This window comes from Microcaecilia unicolor, chromosome 3 (genome assembly GCF_901765095.1).
Source record: "Microcaecilia unicolor chromosome 3, aMicUni1.1, whole genome shotgun sequence".
NCBI lineage: Eukaryota > Metazoa > Chordata > Amphibia > Gymnophiona > Siphonopidae > Microcaecilia > Microcaecilia unicolor.
The window spans coordinates 387931327-387945340 of NC_044033.1; the positions used below are offsets into that span (position 1 = coordinate 387931327).

The 14014-nt window shown below is 40.9% G+C and overlaps 1 protein-coding gene across 1 annotated transcript; it reads left to right on the plus strand.

Moving 5' to 3' along the window:
• The first annotated feature begins 1301 nt into the window (after window positions 1-1301).
• POMC (proopiomelanocortin) lies at window positions 1302-12315 on the plus strand. The gene is made up of 2 exons (XM_030195553.1): window positions 1302-1430; window positions 11650-12315. Exons 1-2 carry the CDS (start codon window positions 1302-1304, stop codon window positions 12313-12315), a joined length of 795 nt encoding a protein of 264 aa, XP_030051413.1.
• Window positions 12316-14014: the final 1699 nt, after the last annotated feature.

The following is a 14014-nucleotide window of genomic DNA, read 5'->3' on the forward strand; positions in this document are numbered from 1 at the left end:
AATCCTTGTGTTGTTGCTAAAGATACCATGTGCCTCTTGCGGTAATTTCATTTTTGGCGCGCGTCCACTACGCGCGTCTGAAAAATATTTTTTATTTTCAGACGTGCGCCAAGTGGCATATGACATGCATAGGTCATTACTGTGCAGATTCTTTACAGCCAGGTCAATTTTGATTTTGCCGCACCTCCATTTTTGGAAAAAAAAATTTTTAAGGCATTTTTGATACGTGCACTGAAAAATATTTCTGCGGGCGCCCAAAACCTGTGCCTACACTACCGCAAGTCACTTTTTACCATGGCTTAGTAAAAGGACCCCTGGATTTCCATTTTCTGGTTGGGGGAGGGCTAGAACACACTCGGCAACTAATAACAGCACTCAAATAATGCTAAAAAAAGTGTGATCTTAAATATTAAGGCAAACCTATTTATAAGTACCAAACTGAAGAGGTACCTCAAAACTAAATGTTAAAGTTAGCATACAGTATATATAGCAGAAAAGAATTCTTGCTATACTGTCTATCATTCTGGTTTCATTGATGAATTTGATGAATAATGTTTTTCACACATAAAGTGAGAATTTCTATATATATAACATAAAATATTTCACAATAGCACAGATTAAGGAAGGAGGTTTTTTTTGGACTATGATTACTTCAGTCACGAGTGGGATTTACTTATGTTCAAGCCACTATAGGGTGGCATATCCCAGTGATTTATGAAACCTTTTCCTCCTACCTAAATACACTTTAATATATTTTGAAGTGAACATTGTAGTCTACTTTTTTGTTGTATTGCTAAAGCACATCAGTAGACGATTGAGGGTCATTAAACATTATTCATATATATTAAAAGCAGGGAAATTAAAACCATGTAGCAAGTGCTATAGAAAGCTTGGCTTAGTAATTATCAACCCAACATTTAAAACCAAAAAGGCCTAAAATAACATGTGAAAAGTTTTATATGAAGCTAAATAAAGAAATTCTCTCTCCTAGCAAGCCATACACTCACTGACAGAATGTCCCCATTTGAGCCTGGTGATTTCTGTATCAGGGGAACCTACTACCAAAATGTTCATCTTTTTCTTCCTAATATCTCAAGTCCAACACTGCAACTGAACTAAACATAAATGATTGCTTTCATTTTTCTTTTCCTCTGGGGTTCCTTCCTTTATTACTCTCTCTGACTTTGTCACCGCTTGCACAGTTGGACTGCCGCCAGCACGCTCAGTCCTTCACAGTTTTATTCCCATAGCTGTCGTAAATCCTCACACTCTGTTCTCTTTCTCTAGAGCTCTACCTGAAAATGTTCCAGCCTTTTTGGAGTTGTGTCCTTGCAATGCTGGGGGCATTGTCACTTCATACCCAGGGTATCCACAGTCAGTGCTGGGAAAGCAACACATGCAGAGACCTTACTACAGAGGCCGGAATTCTGGTAAGCAAACCTCACAGGGGAATACACATTGAGAACCATTTTATGAAAAGTTGTGTATGTGTAAAGATCATGTGGAGGGGCATAATTGAACGGCGCCGGCCAAATAGCTGGCCGGCCATCTTTGGCGTCGGCGCCATAAGTAGGCGGAGCCAACCGTATTTTCGAAAAAGATGGCCGGCCATCTTTTTTCGCTAATACGGTTGGGCCCGGCCAAATGTAAGAGTTCGCCGGGTTTGAGATGCCTGGCATCAGTTTTCGGCCATCATGGAAAATAATGCCGGTGATCTCAAACCCGGCCAAATCCAAGGCATTTGGTCGTGGGAGGAGCCAGCATTTGTAGTTCACTGGTCCCCCTGACATGCCAGGACACCAACCGGGCACCCTAGGGAGCACTTCTAAAAATTAAAAAATAAAAATAGCTCCCAGGTGCATAGCTCCCTTCCCTTGGGTGCTGAGCCCCTCAAATCCCCCCCAAAACCCACTCCCCACAACTCTACACCATTACCATAGCCCTTATGGGTGAAGGGGGGCACCTACATGTGGGTACAGGGAGTTTTGGAGGGCTCCCATTTAGCACCACAAGTGTAACAGGTAGGGGGGTGGGCCTGGGTCCACCTGTCTGAAGTGCACTGCACCCACTAAAAACTGCTCCAGGGACCTGCATACTGCTGTCAGGGAGCTGGGTATGACATTTCAGGCTGGCATAGAGGCTGGTGAAAAAATGTTTTTAATTTTTTTTTTTTGGGTGGGAGGGGGTTGGTGATCACTGGGGGAGGAAGGGGAGGTCATCCCTGATTCCCTCCAGTGGTCATTTGGTGAGTACAGCCGGCAAAATGCTCTACAAACCTGGCTTTTTTTTTTCATTATTGGGCGAAGCCGGCCATCTCGTGAGCACGCCCCCGTCCCGCCCCGTTCCGCCTTCACTACTCTACCAACACGCCCCCTTGATGTTTCGCCGGCTCCACGATGGAAAGCAGTTGAACCGGCCAAAATTGGCTTTCGATTATACCGATTTGACCGGGTTCAGGAGATCGCCAGCCATCTCCTGATTGTGTCGGAAGATGGCCAGCAATCACTTTCGAAAATGAGCTGGATAGTTGCTTATTATTAGGCTAATTTTTAACTTCACATAGATGCCTATATGCCTTTTCAAAATATGAAAGACAAAGCAGCAGAAATTATACCTAGACTGAAGACACAGGCACTTATATGCCTGACCAGAAGCAGGTGTAAATCTATGTGGTTGAAGTACACACAAACACACATTTTATGAACAATGCACATGGGGCCCTTTTACTAAGGTGCGCCGAAAAATGGCCTCCACTGGTGTACGCGCATGTTTTGGATGCGCACAGGTCCATTTTTCAGCGCACCTGGAAAAAAAGGCCTAATTTAAATTTTGTGGCCGAAAATAGATGCAAAATTAAAATTAGCATGGGTCCATTTTCGGCTTGAGACCTTACCGCCACCCATTGACTTAGTGGTAAGGTCTCACTCATTAACCGGGCAGTAATCATCAGTGCATGTAAACTGCTGATTACTGCTGGGTAAGCACCATGTGGTAGGAAATAGAAAATATTTTCTACTGTTTGTTTTGGATGCACGTCAAAAATGGAATTACCACCCAGGGCTAGGCAGTAGTTCCAATTGACACACATTGGAGGCGCGGAGGCGCCTACGCAACTTAGTAAAAGGGCCCTCTAAATTGTTATTCAGTTTGCACTGTAATTCTGACCTAGAAAATGCCTATACAAATGTCTCATAAACGTACATGTGACTGGGTGTACTTTCAAGCGTGGAACCACTAGTGTGATTTTATAAAAGCGAGAACACAGAAGAACAAACCTCCACAGCAATACACAAGTGAGAATGAAAACAGATGGCCACGATGGCGGAAACAAGAAAACACCATCTATTAGTCTACCAAAGAAACCAAGTTTATTGGTCAGAATTTCACATTGGGTATAGGAAATCCAAAGAGAAGACCCAACAAGGCCAAAATATAATCAATACATTAAAATAATGGACCATAGAAACATGTTAATTTAAGAAGCAGCGATACAAATATAAATATATAATGATAAACATGAGGAATTTTTGACATTTGATTGTAAATTATAATTCAGATACCCATAAAACAAACATATATCTATCATAATAATAAATATAAATATATTTTTGTATATCTTTTCCTTATAGCCAAAATTATATAACTCTTTTGAACCACTCATAAAGTCCAGAAAATGAACATATTAGTTAGACAGATAAGTTAAATATGCATATTCCTCATGAGTATCATTATATTTTTAAATTTTTATGGCTGCTCTGTAACTATGGCCCTTTGTTTTAATGCTTTATTATTATTATTATTGTATTTAAGGTTAGTTTAGGTTATTGGTACCTGATATACTGCCTTTGTTAGCTCAGTAGATCAAAGCGATTAACACAGCAAAATGTAGGAAATCAGACAAACTACAATAATCATAGAAGAGGGGGGGGATCATTCATACACAAAACATTAAGGAAAACAGAACGGGAGGGGGGGTAAGGTATAAAGTAGGAACAAGATAGGATTTATAAGGTGCTCCAGTAATGAAATGGCGACTACTTGTCAATGAGGACTAAACACTATATTAAACAGCCTAGTTTTTAAGGCAGATTTAAATTTCTCAAAACACATTTCTGTTCTAATTTCCTTTGGGATTGAATTTCATATAGAAGATGCAGCAACAAAAAAAAGCCCTGTGTCGTGTTGATTTTAGAATTGCCTGCCTAAGATCTGGGAAAACGACGATGGTGTAGAAAGGTAGCAAGGAGGACCTAGACGGAGGACCTTAAAAGTTAGAATAAGGAGTTTGAATGCGATCCCTCAATGGGGAGCCAGTGATAAGATTTAAGTAAGGGAGAAGAGCGATCAACCTACGTGCAGTAGATAATAGTCGAATGGCAATATTTAGTAAGGATTGTAACTTTTTCAGTTAATGGCGAAGGCAGTCTAAGTAAATTATATTGCAATAGTCGAGTCTGGAAAGAAGAAGGGATAATATAAACAAATGAAAGGATTGAAAGTTGAAGTAGCAGTGAACTGAGCACAGTTGTCTAAGGATGAAAAATCCAGTTATGCAAATGGCTGATATATAGGGGGGTGAAAGAAAGATATGAGTCAAGGATTACCCCCAAGTAGCGGAAAGAGGTAACCGGTGCAACATCTGTACCCAGGAGCTGTAAAGGAGAAGGGGGAACTGAGGGGCCGCCGGTAAACCAACGTTTTTTGCGGGTTCAGGTCCATCCCATGGTCAGCGAGCCATTTAGGGCCAGATTTTATATATAGCGCCTAGAAAATCCATGCGGAAAACATTTCTGCCTAAGTGTATTCTATAAGCAGTGCCTAAATTTAGGTGCGGTATATAGAATATGCTTAGTTGATATCCTAGCGCCTAAAACTATGTGCATCCATTTAGAACCAAAGAAGATGTGGTGTAAATCCCGGCATTTAGATTTAGGCATATATATTCTATAACACCCAATTCCCTGCCCATAACCACGCCCCTTTTTGCCTGCACATATTAAAATGTAGGCGCAGTGCGTTACAGAATACACTTAGGGAATTGTGCATGTAAATTCAAATTAGTGCCAATTAGTGCCCGTTATTGCTTGTTAAATGCAATGTTAAATATTATAAAATATGCTTGGATTTCGGAACAGAACACTAGGCGTGCTATACAGAATCCGGGGGTTAGCAAAGAAGACAGTTCTTGAGAGGGGTAATGGAAGGAGATTATGGATTAGTAGGAACAAGAAGGAGGAGTGGCCTAGTGGTTAGGGTGGTGGACTCTGGTCCTGGGGAACTGAGTTCAATTCCCACTTCAGGCACAGGCAGCTCCTTGTGACTCTGGGCAAGTCACTTAACCCTCCATTGCCCAACGTACAAATAAGTACCTGTATATGTAAGCCGCACTGAGCCTGCAATGAGTGGGAAAGAGCAGGGTACAAATGTAACAAAAATAACAAAACAAAAAAAATCTACATAAAAGTAACTCAAGATGCCAGATTACAGAATGACACAGAAACCCACAGTAACCACAGGGACAGGGATGGAGTGGAGTCAGGGACAGATCCTGTGGGGATGGACTAGGGATGGGGACATACTTTTTCCTCATGTCATTTTCTACTTTGAAGCCTGTTAATGACCTGGACTGTTGTTTATATTTGAGTGATGTAGACGATGATATTTTGATCTTTTAGAAAAGCAAACAAACACGCTGGCCACAACTAGCAAAATGTGCATGGGGGATCCTATACATTCCTACTATCAGCATTCCTTCTAAGACATCTTCTATTGCAGGAAGGACTGTGGAAAACATGAAAGAGAATTATATTTATGTGTGTGTCGTATATTTGTTTTAGAGATTTCCTGAGCCCCTGACAAAGGCATATCACCAAAACATGGCTGGGTTGGGTCTTCTCTTTGGATCTCCTATACATGTTGTGAAATTGTGGCCAATAAACTTTGTTTCCCTGATGGACTGATAGATGGTATTTTCTTGTTTCCTCCATCTTGGCCATCTCCACTTTTGTTCTGACTTGTGATTTTGCAAAAGTCTTTTTGGACTAAATTCTATAAATGGCGCCTAAAAAATCGATGCCAAAATTAGCACTATTTTATAAACAGTGCTTAAAGTTAGGTGCTGTATATAGAATAGTGCTTAGCGCTGGCAACCACAAATATATTTAGGCCCAACCATTTACACCAATGAAGCCATTTTTGCCAACAAAATTAGGCACATTACCCCGTTATTCTATATGTAGGTACACATAGAATACGCTTAGGGAGTGGTGTGCATGAATCTTAATGCCAATTAGTGTTGATAATTCCTTGTTACACCCAATTAACAGCGCTGATTAGCTGTTATATATAAGTTATATGCATTGTTATAGAATATGGTTCGATTTCCATGCAGAAATTAAGATGCCATATATAGAATCCCAGAGAAAGTGGTTATTCCACCATGCCGCTTGTGGATTTTTGAAGCAGCCCTCAACCAGTATTCAGACAATGTTTGTTTATTACAGAACTTTATATACTGCATTTTATTAAAAATATCAGAGCAGTTTACAATCAACAATCAGATCAAAATGAATAGATGGAACACAGACAAACAAAAAGAAAAGAATGCCTGGGGTAAACATAAAGGAATCCTGCTCAGAAGGAATGGATCCTAAGGAGCTTAGCCGAGATTGGGTGGCAGAGCCGGTGGAGGGAGGTGGGGATGGTGCTGGGCAGACTTATACGGTCTGTGCCAGAGCCGGTGGTGGGAGGCGGGACTGGTGGTTGGGAGGCGGGGATGGTGCTGGGCAGACTTATACGGTCTGTGCCCTGAAAAGGACAAGTACAAATCATGGTAAGGTATACACAAAAAGTAGCACATATGAGTTTATCTTGTTGGGCAGACTGGATGGACCGTGCAAGTCTTTTTCTGCCGTCATCTACTATGTTACTATGTAATGCCTGGGGTTCTCGCCAAGAATCACCACAACCAACACAATGGAAAAAGTCATCCCCCAAACATCTGGGAAATATCGTATGCCCTAAGACCTGCTTCAAGCCTAATTAGAGAGCTCTCCTTCTGAAGATATTTAGGGGATAATGAGGATAATATAGAAGACGGAATTATGGGTAATTTTGTGGTGCAGTCTAGCTGGTGGTAGAACAACTGAAAAGCACTTAAGGCTGGCCAATCTTCATTGCTTTAAAACTGATAACCAGTGATTCTTCTTAAGAAAAAGAGAAATATAGTATGCCAGTCTGAGATGGTGAAGTAAGTGAATAGCCATGTTCTGAATGAGTTGAGGTCTTCGAATACCATTATAAAGAAGATTACAGTAGTCCAAGAAGCTAATTACCAGGATATGAATGAATGTAACATAGGGGTCCTTTTACCAAGCTGTGGGAAAAAGGGCCCTGCGCTAGCAGCAGGGGCCATTTTTACCGCAGAGGGTAAAAAAGCCCCCAGCACACATGGCCATGTGATAAGAAAACTCTTACCGCATGGCCATGCAGCAGGGAGCGATAAGGGCTCCTACGCTAACCCGGCGGTAACCGGGCAGCGCGCCATGATGCCCAATTACTGCTGGGTTACCACTGGGTTATCACCATGCAAGCCATTTCCAAGGGTTTTCTTTTTTCCCCTGGACATGGCACATACTCGGGCGGGACTACTGCGGGCGCCCGTGTTAGGCCGGCAGTAGTTCCGGAACAGTGAGCGATAAGCCTGTGTTGGGCTTACCGCCGCTCTGTAAAAGGGCCCCGTAGTAAATGACAGCAGAAAAAGACCTGCACAGTCCATCCGGTCTGTCCAACATGGGGGCCAGAGCCACATCCGCCACTGTGCCAAGCTACATATCTTCACGATTAAACACTGGCACCGCCAACAGGGCAGTCAGCAATTCACCACCATGTTAACCACATATAAGCAGCTATATATGATGTAGCTTTGGAACACAATACCAGAACAGCATGCCAATAGTCCAAAGAATGGTTTTATTATTAAGGCTACAGCATAGCAAATTCATTAATACATGATTAAACTAGCAATCCAACAATATTGTTAACTAGCAACATTTTACTTGCTAATTTCAAACTTAAAATGTCTTCCCCTCCTCTATTAAGATACACAGCACCTGCACTCATAGCATATGCCCCTGAACTTAAAGTCACTAAAAATTGTGTGCACGGATTTGGAGTGTGCCCAATTTGCACGTGCAATTTATTTGCATAACAAGTGAACTAGCGCTGATAATTGGCTTGTTATCAAGCAATTATTTGCACTAATTAGACTTAATTGGAATATATGCATGTAAACTTAGGCGCTGGATCCACGGGTAAATTTTACACGCAAGTTCAAAAAGGGGGCATGGTAATGGGAGGGTCATGGGCGGAAAGGGGCTGTTCCTAAAATTAAATATGTGTAGTTATAGAATAAGGGAGAAACGCGCCTATTTTTGGTGAGAAGATCTACACCATGTTTCAGTTGGTGCAAATGGCCTTGCCTAAAGTTAGGTGTGATTACTGGGCATAAGGACTATTCTATAAACCTTGTCTAACTTTAAGCACGGCTTATAGAATAGTGCTTTTTTCGGCGCCATATATAGAATTCACCCCATGATGTGAATATGATATAAAATATGCGCACTTGATCCTGATCTTTGTAATTTTCAGGACACATATTGTACACATCTGGCCAGCAATGGCCTTAATTACCTACTACTACTTAACATTTCTAAAGCACTACTAGGGTTACGCAGCGCTGTACAATTTAACAACCAAGGACAGTCCCTGCTCAAAGGAGCTTACAATAGTAATTACCAATGATTAGCACATCACTATAAACAAGTTAGTATCTAAGGGGTTGATTTTGTAAAGATATCAGAAACGGCAGGTCACCATGTCATGTTTTTGACTCAAAGTGATGTACTTATTAAAAACAGAATAAAAAGGATTTGAAAACAAGAAACAGGGGTAGACAGGGTACAGATTTATGACAACACCAATAAGTTAGACTGAGAATTTTCTAATTTAACACAAACTATTGTGGTGGCTGCCTTAAATGGGACTCATATCAAAGCACCTAGACTTACAAAGTTCTATAGGTTACCATATAACTTTGTATGTCTAAGTGCTTTGGAAATACGTACATGTAACTTTGTAAGCCTGAGTGCTTTGAAAATATGCCTCACTCGTCCACTTAAACACGTAGAAATAAGGGACAACAAACAAGTTGTAACTGATAGCTGTTATGGGACTAAATCAACATACCTGTGATTAGATTTTGAGAATAGCTATAGAAAGGTAGTCACAAATTTCTGGATTGACCATCACTTGCAACATGTTTAACCCTTAATTTTGTTAATGTAATAAAAAGAAAGGATGTCAATGGTATAAAGTCATAAAGTAATAAAGGAGTAATACATTTAACAAGAAGATTAGGAAATCATGAAGAGAGCAGAGGGCTGAGAGATAAAATAGCTTAACAATGAAATAATGAAGGTGTGGAATTAGTGGTTCACCCGAAAAAGCTCCAAACTTTCACTCTTTGATACAAATATAAGTAAAAGTACTTAATATATGACTTATGCACTCTGGAGTATGATTAAAGATTTTTATCTGGAAGGAAAAAGCCTCAGAATGCTTTCAGAACGGTGGAAGGGCTTGTCGGGATATAATAACATCACAGACATAAAAATCCTCCACAGAATAATCAATCGTCAAAACTCCAAAGAGTGTTGCTCCGTTTGGTAATCCATAAAACAGCAACTATCTTAGAATATAACTTAGCTTTGATTCATCAGTACTGTCCTACTTCAAATTAACAATGCACTGATTGTGGCCAGAGTTTAACATTTGGTCGTCTCAAGGTGCAACGTGTGTGATCAGTTTTAAAGCACCATTCTTATTCTCGGTGTCACCAGTGATGCCTCCTTCAGGGGTCTCAAAACACGAGTTGGTTGTTATAATAGAGCAGTGACTCCCAAAGAAAACACTCAGACTGCTTGTCTATGAAAAACCAAAAACATGAAAAGAGTGGTGGATACTTGAAATTCCCTCCCAAAAGATGTGGTGCCAGTAAAAATCTTGCTATAAATCAAAAAACAGTGGGATACATGCAGTGGATCCCTGAAGGGCAAGAGGATAGAAACTAAGAATGGAGCACCTCAACTCAAAACAGCTGTGAAATGAATTCTGTACTTCTCCTAAGAAACCATAGGCAATGCAACCTGCACTGAGAAGTAGGTACTGCCATGGTAAACCTACTGGGCAGATTGGATGGACAATATCGATCTTTATCTGCCATCCTCCACTATCCCCCCCCCCCCCCCCCCCCCCCCCCCGATATTCAGCCCGTGGTGGTCAGCATTTATGACATTACTCATCGCTGGCAGAATTAGGCCTGGATATGCAGTGCCGGCACCTATCCAGGTACTAGCACTGAGGGGGGTCTTGTACATTGTGTCAGTAAGCCCAATGCGGCTGCCAGCGGTAGTTCTGCCCCCAGTGCACGCCATTTCTGAGGGAAAAAAGACACCCCCCCCCCCCAGAAATGGATTGCGCGGCAGCAACCCGGCGGTATTAGGACATCACCGTGCACTGCCTAGTTACAACCGGGTTACCGTGGGAGCCCATATCGTCTCTCAATGGGTGGCGGTAAGGGCTCCCTGCTGCATGGCCACACGGTAAGAGTTCTCTTCCCGCGTGGCCATGTTTGTCTGGGTCTTTTTTCCCGCTATGGAAAAAAGGGCCCTGGCACATGGGAAAAACAGCCCCCATCACTAGCGTAGAGCCCGTTTCCCTGCAGCTTGGTAAACAGACCCTTGAATATCCAGATGTTTGTTGGTCCTTTACCACCCAAATCTAAGGGCTTCGTATAGAATTACCTCCAAAATGTCTACCGGTTTACGAGCTATGGAGAGGAAAAGGGCCTTAAAATAGCACTCTAATAGTGTTTATGTGCCATAGAGGCTATTTGCGTACACACTAACATTTAGTGCATTAGCCAGTACATCACATTTTAACTTGTTTGGTACATTTTTACCAAAATGCACATTAAAACCTTTTTAGCGTGGATCTTGATAAATGAACCCCTATATCATGAGGTATTTGGTAAGTTCTATTTGGTAGAACAGTTTATCCCTTTCTGGAAAAAAACCAGATAGGCAATATTTTGGCTCATTAACTGCAGATACAATAAGAATGGTGTAATTGTATTACCCAATGTAATGTTGCTCTGGTTATTGATTTGTAAATTAAAATGTTACATTTTCATGGCTTGAGTGTAAGTGGATATTATTTGTAATATAACATAGTATGTGTTAGGGATCTGCACAGTGCAAAATTGTCGATTGGTTGGCCTTTTTTCTAGATTTTGGACTTTTTTCAATTCATTTCACACATTCATTTTAATAAAGAATGTTAATGTTTGTCAAAACTTTGCACTGCATACTAATAACTTAATGTGTGACCATTCTTAGGTTTATATCTGTTAAATCAATTCAGCATGTGCCAGACTACATATGCACTAACAAATGCATATCCCTAGTGCATGTAAAACCAGACCACAGATCTAATAAATGTCTCAACAAAACCTACCTTTCTAAAACAGTTTACATTTTAACATAAACCCAGCAAGCTGCACCTTTAATGAAATATTCTTTTCATTTGTAGGAATGCATCAAAGCTTGTAAAACAGACCTGACTGCTGAGTCCCCTGTCTATCCAGGCAATGGACACATGCAACCACTGTCTGAAAACATCAGGAAGTATGTCATGAGTCACTTCCGCTGGAACAAGTTTGGAAGAAGGAATAGCAGCAGCACCAGTACCGGTACCAGCAGTTCAGGCTCCAAACGAGAAGATGCCTCCAACTACCCTTTCTTCAACTTCTTTCCCATATCAGAAAGTCAGAGCAGTGAAAAACATGAAAACAGCAAAGAAGCAGATGCCCTTGAGAGACAGGAAAGCAAGAGATCCTACTCCATGGAACACTTCAGATGGGGGAAACCAGTTGGCAAAAAAAGGAGACCAATCAAGATCTACACCAATGGTGTGGAGGAGGAATCCTCTGAGAGCTATCCTCAGGACTACAGAAGAGACCTCTCAGAAGAACTTGACTACCCTAGCTTCAGTTCACAAGAGGACCTGGAAAACAACGAGTTGATGGGCCTGGCAGAGAAGAAAGATGGGAACTACATGATGCATCATTTCCGATGGGGTAAACCTCCAAAGGACAAGCGGTATGGAGGCTTCATGACACCCGAACGGAGTCAGACACCACTAATGACTCTTTTCAAAAATGCCATTATTAAGAATGCTCACAAAAAGGGTCAGTAGAGAATCCAGGTTCTGTGCAACACTAGTTTCAGATGCACCGGCATGTTTCACTTAGTTATAACTATATTAATAAGGTTTAATTAAATGAGAAAGCAATGTAATCTTTTCAGAAATGATTTTTTTTGTTCTTACTCTATTTTAAATGCATAACTCCTATAAAAACCAAACAAAAAATAATAAATATGGTAACTCTGTATATAAGGAAAGAAAGAGATGTTTCAGTGAGTGAATATCTACTTTTTAGTCTGCCAAATTATTTTCGTATTTAATGAACTGTAAAATATTGTTAACGGATGAAAAAAATACATTTTTGCAAGCTAATTGGTTCTTCAAGATATCTAATTTATTTCTATGTTGTCTGATTTCTTTTCAACTAATGGATGTACAAGCAGAGGGACAATTTACTGGTGTCAGATTAGGGATGACCTAACCCAAATGTATAATCTGTGGTGAAGCTTGGTAGTGGCTATATTGATGTTAGAGAAAACAAGATTCTTTGCAAGATATGCAACCTATTATTTATAGAAACTCTCCAAAGATGGTGCATATAAGCTTTTGAAGTCACAGATTAAACTTGTCTGCCTCAAAAGCTCATGCTCGGCATTATCTTCGGAGAGGAGTAGCCTAGTGGTTAGTGCAGTGGACGTTGATCCTGGGGAACTGAGTTCAATTCCCACTGCAGCTCCTTGTGACTCTGGGCAAGTCACTTAACCCTCCATTGCCCCTGGTACAAAATAAGTACCTGAATATATGTAAACCCCTTTGAATGTAGTTGCAAAAACCTCAGAAAGGTGGTATATCAAGTCCCATTTCTTGATGTTGCGCAGCCTCCAAAGAATCCATAATATATTGATCTCCAAATTAGTGATCTTACACTATAAAATGCAGCAGAAAAACTGGTCCATCCAGTCTGCCCAGTTACAATTCTTCCACTTTAAGATGAGCATATAAATTCCCACACTGAACCCAACACCACCCTATGCCTTTACCTGAACCTTCAACCCCTTTCAGTACCAAGGGTCCTGTTTACTAAGGTGCATTAGTATTTTTAGTGCACCTACACTTAGCATGCGCACTAACCATGTAGGCATCTATAGGAATATTGTAGGCATGGTTAATACGCATACATGGTTAATGTGTGTTGAAAATGTTAGCACGCCTATAACTCTGCTTAGCAAACAGAGCCCCAAGTGTGCCCAGAATCCATGACTAATTCATATCACAATCTGCAGATCAGTTGGGAATTTATAAGTTGAAGTTCAGTTTATTTTACCACTTATATAAGCAGTTTACAAGTTCAAGTGAAAAATAAGGAGAGGGGGAAATTAGTTTTAGGTCACAGATGGGAAAGCCTGGGAAAAGTAGAACACTTTTAGCAGGGATTTAAATTTATCTAAGGACAGTTCAACTACTAATCATTTCTATAGCACTCCTAGATGTACACAGTGCTGTACACTGTGAAGATGAAGCTATAGTGAAGCTGAAGCTCCCACCTTAGGATCCCAGGTCCCTCTTTCACTCAGGGTGAGCTGGTTCTCAATATGCAGATTTTATGCAAATTAGTCTACTACCCCTTTCTGCTCAGGGTGACCTGCTTCTCCAAAAGGCAAACATAGTCAGGTCTCACCAACAGGATATTTTCATACACATCTTTATTCCAGCCCCTGGGCCACACTTCTTCCAGCTTAAGACACTTTTA

Coding starts and splice junctions, on each gene's coding strand:
- POMC (XM_030195553.1), top strand. CDS start 1,302: ATGTTCCAGCCTTTTTGGAGTTGTGTCCTTGCAATGCTGGGGGCATTG. Junction 1,431..11,649: donor CTACAGAGGCCGGAATTCTG/GTAAGCAAACCT, acceptor TTTCATTTGTAG/GAATGCATCAAAGCTTGTAA.